Genomic DNA, 10,120 nt, shown 5'->3' with positions numbered 1-10,120 from the left:
TATATACCTATGATAAAAGGAAAAGACCCACTCACCTTGAGTCCACGCTATGATTCTTTAGCATGCGCATCGAGGCGTCTTGAATGATTGGCGCCTAGAACAATTATAGAATCACATCTCAGAACTCTTATCAATAGAATACATAGTTCACATAAAACACATCCTCAAGGACATTCTAAAATAGTTTGAGACCCATTGACCATAAGTCAATCGTCGATTAAAGATCGACGGTTGGGTTTACGACCCTATAAACTTGCTCCAAAAGATCCACATATCAGATTTCCAATCTAAAACTTCCAGAGATCCACATTATGCTTCTAGAATAACGTACTAAAATTTCATTACGATCCAACGGTCAGATTTCCGTTAATTGCCAAAACTTACAAATCCAATTCGAGACAATCCGTACATCAGATTCCTGATCTGTAAGTTTCTATGATCCTCAAATATTACATACTATAATGTATTAAAGTTTGGTGAAAATCCAATGGTCGGATCGTCGATTCAAATTTTGACCTATTCACTATCGAAATGAAACTAAGCCCAAATAATGAAACTACATCATATGGATATCAATTATGAACCCAGGGCATCTAATAGTACTTAAACAAAACATCATTGGTCCATAGGCCATGTGCCACCGCACGCGCCGCCGTGGGTGGCAGTCGGCTGCCTTGACTTGCCGGAAAATTCAACTATTTTTTAAAAATTCTCAAAAATTTCAGAATTGAAGATCTCAAAGAGTAGAGTAAACTTTATACCTATGGCCAAGTCCAATTTGGCCTAGAAAGGCTCTAATTTTGCTAAAACCGTACGAAACCCTAGAATTGGGTGTGATTCGATTTGACCTCTAAACTTGCTTCGACGCCTCCACCACTACTTGGGCTTTGTTCCTAGGTTCTAGGGGAGTGTTTTGGTAGTGGTAATTGAAGGAAAACGTTTCAAAAATGGGTGGATTTCGAGTAAGCTTCCCGCGGCACCCATGGGTGTTCTTCGTGAAATTTCTACCATTTCATGCAAATTTTGGTTAGAATTGAATGTTGGGATATGGTGATAAGGTTTGATGGTGGTGAATGGGTGAAAATCACCTGAGAAACGGGTGAGAATCGTCGGAAATCACCCCGGGTCAAAACTGGGTTTTTGGTTGTTCGAAGGCCACAAGAAGAAAAAATGGGAGGGAGGCTGAGAGCTTCCTGTCTCCTCCTCATTGGTTGCTTCAAATCTCCCACTTTTCTAAAATATAATTACCTAGTTTCAAACGTACCGTTATAGTTCGGACTCGCGAACGGCTTTTGCCTATGCGTTCGTACCAACGAGTACTGCACAAATACGCCAAAATAATAAGTCATACGTTCCTCTAGACGATGGTCAATGGAAGTCAAAGTCCTCGCATTCAGGGCATTTTCGTCAATTCACACTTTTAAAATTTATAAAATTGTAAAATTTGGAATGGGTTGTCACATATATTACCAATTGGGATGTCCCCATTTCGGCTCATCTATGGGAAACCATGTCATCTTCTAGTTGAGTTAGAGCATCGTGCACATTGGGCCATCAAAACATTCAATATGGACATTGATGCCGCTAGAATCCATAGGAAATTGCAATTGAATGAGCTTGAGGAGATTAGGAATGAAGCTTATGAGAACGCTCTCATTTACAAGGAGAAAACCAAGGTGGCCCATGACCAGATGATTCGTGGCAAGACGTTCTCTATAGGGCAGAAAGTGTTACTCTTCAATTCCCGGCTTCGATTGTTTCCGGGTAAGTTGCGTTCTAAATGGATTGGACCTTTTATTGTTACTAATGTTTTTCCTTATGGTACAGTCCAAATTCAAAGTTTGAATACGGGACATGAATTCAAGGTCAATGGACACTGTTTGAAGCCCTACTACGAGACTTTTGAGGAGCATGCCATGGAGGATATACCCCTCCATGTTGTTGGCCCTATTGAAGCATAAATGGAGGCATCGTCCGGATGGAAGACGTTAGGGCAAGCGCTTCTTAGGAGGCAACCCATGTATTCAAATAAGGAAGACATAGGAATTGCTCCACAATCAGATTTGCGTTCCTAAACCCTTCTTTTTACTGCATTTATCTTGCCAAGCTTAGTTCATTAGTTGTTTGTTTGCTTATGTGTGGATCTATGTTTGAAACATTGAGGACAATGTTTGGTTTAAGTGTGGGGGGGTAAACAAGTTGTTTTTACATTGATTTTCGTCGGAAATGAACATTAGGTAGAAAAGAAAATAAGTAAAAAAAAAAGAAAAAAAATTTATTACAAGAATGTGCAAACAAATAGGAGGGAGCCTTCATTAGTCAAGTGGTGCCTCAATACTCGACGGAGCTCCAAAAAGACGAAGCACCAAAGTTTGATTTTTCGGAGCCTCAACACTTGGTGAAAATCTAGATAGCGAAGGCAAAAGTTGCCTCTGTAGTAACGTCACAAACCTTTGATGATCACTTTGAATCCGAACTTCGGACTCTTGCAGCTGGTCAAGCTTTCTCTTCATACTTGGTGAGTAACTAGTTACGAGCATGTGCAACTTTTTATTCTCGTGCTTAAGCCTTCTGATCTCTTGTCGAAAACTAGCCACCTCAGCCATCAGAGACTCAACCTGACGAGATCGAGCAAGAAGGCGTTGGCCCATGTTTGATACTGAGCCTGCAAATTGGACGCTGAAGGCCAGAGAGTCCTGTACAGCAAGCTTGTCGAACTGCTTGGAAAACATCCTACTGTTCTTGGAGTGAGAAGATTTCTAGCAACCACCATAGCGGTTGTATCATTCTTCATCATAGAGTCCTTAACTGTAAGAGGACCATTAGGGGATAAGAAAGACCGATGCCAAATGTTGTCTAGAGAAGACATGTCAATATCTTCCCCGACATTCAAGTCAAGACGACAGTTGGATGCGCAAGACATTTCCGAAGGTGTTGAAGAAAAAGAAGAGGTTGGACAAATCAAGATCTCAGAAGTGCAAGAAGGGAGTTTCTACAGACGGCAATTCAAGTGTGATTTGGAAAGTAATGCGTGCCTCTATAAAAATCAGAAATTGAAGACGCGCCTGCTCAGAAATCGAAGGGACGATCCTTTCTAAAAAGCTGGGCCTGCTTAGAAACTACGGGCCGATATCCAAATTTCAAAAGATCGACTTTTCCAGACTTGTCAGCACCTTTCACACGCAACCTCAGCTTTGCGGAAATTACAAGCAACTTTGTCAAAGATTTATGACAAAGTTGAAAATGCGTGAATCTTACTGTTCAATCACCCAACGGTTGCCGACAAGAGTAAAAGAATAGTACCTCTACCGATTATGAAGAAATTCCTATAAATGTCAACCTTCTCCCTCCATAGCAAGGCAGACTTACTCAACCTTTCTTCATCTCCGAGAATGCATTCCCAACGAAACCTCTCGAGTTACTTAGTGTTCCTCATCACTTGCCATGTGAGACTGCTCATGGTCCGATTTCCTTCAAGATGAAGTCTCATTTTCCTTGCTAAGAAGCTCCCCAACCTAGTTCAAGAATAAACTTGGGGAAAGATACTTCTTCAAAAGCAAAAGTACCTCATATCATCATAGTCGAAGGTAAATTTATCTCATGGCATGCTTTTCCTTTACCCTTGCTCTTGCCTGCGGGACAAGGAGAAAGAAAGCAATTGGTCGGCACTTGGAAAGATTGAACAAAGAAACAGACCATCACCTCTACCTCGTGCCTGCCTGCCGAACAGAAGAAACAAGTAGAGAAGAATGCAGCATGGTGAGCTGTAACAAATCACTATAGCATGACACCCTTCCCTGCACAATCATATAACCCAGCAGAAGGAGTTTGAGTTGAATCCAAGAGCTCGAGAAGTTTCAAAAACATTTTAACGGCACCGTCACCAAAGAGAAAAGCCTCGCCGTACAATGCCATCAAATCACCACCACCAAGGAACGCTCCTCTTCCTTGCTTAGAACTCCAATCCAGTTCAAGATCAAAGCTGTGGAAAGTCAACAAGCATGACAAAATACGTGCCGATTCATTCACTACCAAAGCTAAAGATCATCTACCACATGAAGCTAAGTTGTTACTCATTGTTTTGAAGTGTTTTTAGTATGTTTTGAAGTGTTTTAATGTGTGATAGGATTAAAAGCACACCACAAAGTAGCACACAAATGTCCTATTGATTTTCCTTATTAAAGCTAAGATTTGTCAATTGTAGCATATGAAAATAAGGGTCTTTCCCGCAGAAGATTGTTTTATCTAACTACTTAAAACGTCACAAAAACTGGGCTGCTGTCCATACTGACCAGCCACCGAAAAATAATTATTAGACTGACTTACACTTATCTAAAGTTTAAGAAATTTTATATGACAACACTAGACACACAGAGCTACACTCACACAAATTGTTGGGATTTTTGGAGTTGATTTTCTATTTAAATTAAATTGAACAAAAACAAGACAAAAACAAATTTTAAATAGTCCATAAATTAAGAAAAACGAGTTAGGGGAATTGCTATCCACCACCAAATAATCATGCAAACATGTTATGTTTCATTCAAATTCCTTTTATTTCCGGATGAAGATGCTCAAGTTGGCTCAATGTTAGAACTCAACCTATTACTCTTTCTTACGTAGTATGTTAAGAGAATGGCGTTTTCAACTTAACTTAGTCCCTAGCATGCAATCTAGAATGGCGTGTTCATAGATTTAACAAGTAGAAATCATTAAGAACGAAAAGAGTTTGAGTCATCACAAGGCATCGTAAGTACTGGCGTTGTCTTACTTATCCTAGAAATTGGTTCACATGTTAATCGCAATTAACAAGTACTACTCTAGAATATATGTAGGTCCTCATTCGACAAGGGCAGGCACACACATATTCATAGCATTAGAATCCTAGATATGGTTACTACATATGCATCCATAGAAAACAAATAAAGAATTCATCAATGAGACAAGTAGTGAACCAATTTTCATCCATTCATAAAAGTAATTCAACGAAATGTCATAACAAAATTGCAATCATATTCGGGGCTTCAAAACAGCCCCTAACTACTAAAAATTTAGTTACACACAATCCTTAAGTTAAAACAGAAGATAGACATGAGTTTGAGAAGATAGAACCGAAAGAAATCGACTGAGGCCTCCTCCCCCCTTCCTTCCTTCCCCAATGCTGCTTTTAAACCCATTCTTGCTGCATCATTTTCTTCTCCTTAACTCACCCACTAATAGCCATTTAGTGATGACAATAAGTGAGAGGAAATGTGGTAAAACAATTGTAACACTTTAGGTAGCCTTTATGCCAATTACTCCCTCTTAATCCTCATTTTTAATTCCATTTCCTCTGATATTTGAATAGGTGTCAGCTGACTTGTTCTTGGCTGCATCAGTTTTGGCTGCTAGTTTTATTGGATTTATTGCCTTCAATGCAGTTACAAACTGCTCAGCGTCTTGGAAACCTTTCAGTATTAAAATGGCCATAACTTCTTCTAGAAAAATGATATTAACAATCCGCGAAATGGTCCAGAAAATAGACATCCGTAGCTTTCCAAGCATATAAGGGTCATTCTCTAATTCATTCTGAGCTGTTCGCAACTTGCTTCCAAAGTCAGCTGATCTGCACAGGCAGTTTTGACGAATTTGTTACTTAAAATCCCACTTGTGCTATTTTTCTTTTATTTGCTTGACAAATCCCACAAAACACAAAAACAAAGTAAATAGCTCAAAAATATAAGGAACTAACTAAGAAAAGAGAAGTGAATTTGATGTAAAATATATATAAATATGAGCTTATCAATGTGTTTTAAAAGAAAAATACAAAATTTGAAATAAAAAAATGTTTTGAAAAACCCAAAAAGAGTTGTTTTTGTGTGTTTATTTGTGTCTTAGGGTACCTTCCAACACAATGATGAGGATTTGGTTTTTAATTGCATGACTGTTAAAGAAAGTTACAAACATGGATGGAAGTTTGATATGCTCTTTGGTTTATGCTTAGTTGTAGTTATCGTTTACGAATTCACATGTAATCACAAAGAAAAAAAAAATCAGTTTTTGTAACATGCTTGAAACAAGAAACTCAAACTAAAGCTACAACCATGAAAGACTTGAGCCTATGCCTTATTTGGAGAGTTATTAATTTGTGATTTCTTGTTTTCTAAAGTTGTTGCATGATCTCATTATTCTTTGCTTGGTTGCTACTTAGAAGGCGTTTCATCACTATAGTTCCAAATACTATAACTCATACCCGTCTCATTCAAAGCATGACATTGAATTGCATAACACATAAACAAGATGAAGTTGTTAGTTAAAACCAAAACCAAAAAGCCTTACCCTTTGCATTATGTTTTGTAGGCTTAAACCCCATTGAGCCTTGTTTAGCCTATTTTCTTTGTTAGCCACATCATCCCTACCTAGCCTAGAATAGGACTATCCATACCCTTGTTCTTAAGGCATAGCGAAGCATGACTTAGAAGGAATTCCTTTTGATTGTCCTTATGCAGAAAAATAAGTGTGGGGGAAGGGATTTTTGTGTGTTGTGTGCCAAGAAAAGAAATAAGGTACGAAAAAAAAAATTATTTAGAAAGGAAATCTAAAGTGTTGGTTGTTGAAGAAAGGGTCCAAAAGTTTGGATCTGGCCCTAAAAGATGTGTGAATCTTTCCCTTTGTGTTTAAAGTTGATTTCTGCATGCAAAAGTGAATTCTAAGTATCAATTTCATTACTTTGCGTACTATCACTTTAAGAACGTTTGTTTATCCTTACCTTTCTTTGTTAGCCAATACCCTAAGCCCTGTTACAACCCTTAACTTCTATCCTGAGTGTTAAGTGTTTTAATATGTGGAGTTTGGGATTGGTATGAGCATATGGTGTCCCTGGTTCTCACGTCTAAGTAGTGACATTCCATTCATGAGATCATATTTATGCAATGTATTAATAATTCCAGAAAGTGCCTTCTTTGTTATAATTATATGTGAGTGCTAGTCTAGATGTTTACATCAATCTTCTCACATATACCTAGTGTAGGGTGTGTAGTCAGAAAATCTGTGTGAAAGTAGAGTGCATATCCGATAAGGAATTGAGTGAATTCTCTAAGGCATGTTACTACATTCAAAACATTGTTTTAATTGATTAAATGTGAGCTAGTAAGTGGTGACTGCGATCAAGTATGTGCTCGAGGGTAAGGATGGCTAAAATCTATGTGAGTAGTGATTTTTAACATGTCATGTTTCATTGGAAATCCCTGAGGCGATTGTTGGAAGGTTTAGGTTGTTTGTTTGCTTTGTTTGTTTTGCTCGAGGACTAGCAAAAACTACGTGTGGGGGAATTTAATAGAAGCATATTTATGCGACTTAGTTAGCTTGTTTCTTGGCATTTATTTAGTTAGTTTCCACTTATTATAGTGATTTAAGCTATTTTCGTGTGTTTGTAGGTTCAAATGATAAAGTTGGCAAGAAAGTGTAATTTGGAGCATTTAGGAGCAGTTTTTGGCCAAGATTGGATAGCTTATGCATGGAGCAAGATGGATGGACGAATTTGAAGTCAAAAGAGGCTAGGATCATGCTACAAATCTGGAGAAACAAATGCAAATTGCAAGAGTGGATTGTGCACTCACTTAACCCACCAGAAATTGAGTTAAACAAATCTCTTACCTTTGCAAAGTGGAGTCCATCCTCTCCCTATAAATACCCATTGCAGCATCTTCATTGAAAAAAGAGAGAATCCCCCATTCACTATAACTCACCTATATCCATCCACCACCAAAATTCACCACTCAACCTTCACCCAACCCTTGTGCCGCAACAAAGAGAAGAAGGAGGACCCTTGGAGTGCTTGCTATTCAAGTTTGGATTGCTGGATCATTCTTAGGTGTAATCTATCTTTTGATTTCAATGTTTAAGTTTGTTTATCTTTGTTTTGTGAACATGGGGAGCTAAACCCCTTTTAGTTAGAGGTGAATTCAAAGCCATGGACATATGTTTAATATGAATTGATTCTTTTCAGTTATTGTTTTGTAAAACATGAATGTGATTTACTTATCTAATTGATTGATAACTTATTCTTGTGTGTTGATTAAGGATGCATACTTAGTTTGCATGCATGAATCTGATGCTAAATTATAAGGGAATTTCACCTAATCGTTATGAACTTATAATTAAAAGTAGTGGAGATTGCTAGTCACTATTGTGTTAAGTAGATTCTTGGCTGGAGTATCATGCAGTTCATAGTTACAATAGCCTTGTCAATGCTTATGATTTCCATGGAACTTAATGATCTTTGAATGTATCTCTATCATGTTGTTCATATAGGGAACTTGAGAAGAATAATTTGGTTGCGATGTGTTGTCCATTCAATTCAATAAATTTAGGGAAATCTGAGAGTTAATTTGTGCATTCACAATTAATTTGGGGCATTGTCATTCTTGGTTTAAAGAAACAATACTAGAAATCAATTTATGTTGCATATGTTTCATGTGTGGAGAAGGATCCTCTAACTAGCCTATTTCACCATTCAATTCACCTGATTTCATATCTCGTTTACTTTGTTTTTTCAATCTGTTTAGTTTTACTTCAATTTCGTCAAAACCAAACCCCCTTTTCTATTTGGTGTTTTTAGGTTAAAATCTGTCCAAACTAGGTTCTTTAGAGTGTTTTGAGTTAATATAAGTTAGAATTAGTTCATAAACATTGTTTGAGTCTTAATTAGTCTTAAAATTGTCCAAATAACTCCCTAGAGTCTGTTTTGAGTCTAATTGTTAGTATTGTGCTGTTTTGAGTCTTTTAAGTGTGTTCTGAGTTAGTTAAGTCATAATCTGTTTTCTTTTAGTCTTTTTAGTCAAATTAAGTTTTATTTTTGTCCAAATCACTTGTTAGGTTAAGAATTGAGTCTTTTTAACTTAGTTTTGCCGATTTGAGTGTTTTAAGTCAGTTCAAAGTCTATAGAGTATAGTCTTGAGTGTTTTAAGTCTAGTTTAGTGTTTTATAGTTTAATTTATATAGATTAGCAGCCCTAGTTAATCCCCAGTTTAGAACAATCCCTACTTACATCTTTGCTACAATTGTCATCAATAGGGTTTAATTTGTGTGTTAAGTTAATTTTCACATCAATGGCTAGTTGGAAAAAAAATATTTCCAAGGGGACAATTTCCGACACCCAACGAGGGCTTTTTCCCGTCGGAAATAAGTATTTATGATGGCAAAATGCCTTTTTCGACGACATGTGACCCTCGCTAATGACACTTTGATTGCTTTGTGTATCTTGGTTATGTCACATCTTCCAATTACAGGAACCATGTGTTCTTGTCCATTTATTGTCTTCACCAGATTAGTGTGAAGACAAATTCATAAGAACTTTGAATTAGTTTTTTGTGAAATTTATAAGACATAATTCATGCTTTTAAAAATATAGTCCTTATTTCTTACCAAAATAAGGGCAGTGCATCCGCTTGTTGTTGCTGATTCTCCTCCATTTTTCTTTTTTCTCTTCTTTGATTTGTCAATCATTTTGAACAAGTAGTCTCTCACTCCTTTTGCCCAATTATATTTGCTGAATTGGTCCAATGCTCCACAAATTGTTATGAAGCTCCATGTGATGTATGTTCCAAAGGTTGCAAATAAGAGGGATTGGATGAGATGCGCACATATGATGGAAGTAGCAGCTTTCGCCCATTCAGGAGTTTCATCTTGGAGTGATTTTTGGTACACTTCAAGAATGTCTTTCTTTTTCACTATTTTTTGTTCTGCAAAATATGTTTTGACAAAGTTATCCTTTATATTCTTGGTGGATTTGTCTGTGTTTGGTAGTACCACTCATTTGTTGTTCAATCCAAAGATTTTAGTAACATCTTCACTTGTAATTCCTCTTGGTTTATGATCTCTGAATTTGAACTTTTGTTGCTTGGAGTCATAGCATTGTCTCAAATCCATATCAGATTTCTTTTTTCTTTGTGTTGCAATGATGTGATCATCCATGTACAACTTAATGAGACTCCAAAATCGTGTCTTGGCCAATTGATCGCAAACATCCTTGCATTCTTCAAGCATCAGTTTGTACAATTCCATTGAATTTGCAAACACAAAAACATTGCATCTGTATTGCACATATGATGTTGGAGCTCCTTTATTCTTTTTCTTATCT

The 10,120-nt window shown here is 37.1% G+C and overlaps 1 protein-coding gene across 1 annotated transcript; it reads left to right on the top strand.

Moving 5' to 3' along the window:
- The first annotated feature begins 1,568 nt into the window (after positions 1-1,568).
- Positions 1,569-1,961, top strand: LOC139193111 (uncharacterized). Its single transcript, XM_070816075.1, has 2 exons — positions 1,569-1,764; positions 1,828-1,961. The coding sequence occupies exons 1-2, from the start codon at positions 1,569-1,571 to the stop codon at positions 1,959-1,961; spliced, it is 330 nt and encodes a 109-aa protein (XP_070672176.1).
- The last annotated feature ends 8,159 nt before the right edge of the window (positions 1,962-10,120 follow it).

Source organism: Malus domestica, chromosome 16 (assembly GCF_042453785.1).
Source record: "Malus domestica chromosome 16, GDT2T_hap1".
NCBI classification, from domain to species: Eukaryota; Viridiplantae; Streptophyta; class Magnoliopsida; order Rosales; family Rosaceae; genus Malus; species Malus domestica.
The sequence above is the reverse complement of the archived record's forward strand: the minus strand, read 5'-3'. Positions and strand labels throughout refer to the sequence as shown.

Coding starts and splice junctions, on each gene's coding strand:
- LOC139193111 (XM_070816075.1), top strand. CDS start 1,569: ATGGACATTGATGCCGCTAGAATCCATAGGAAATTGCAATTGAATGAG. Junction 1,765..1,827: donor CCGGCTTCGATTGTTTCCGG/GTAAGTTGCGTT, acceptor CTTATGGTACAG/TCCAAATTCAAAGTTTGAAT.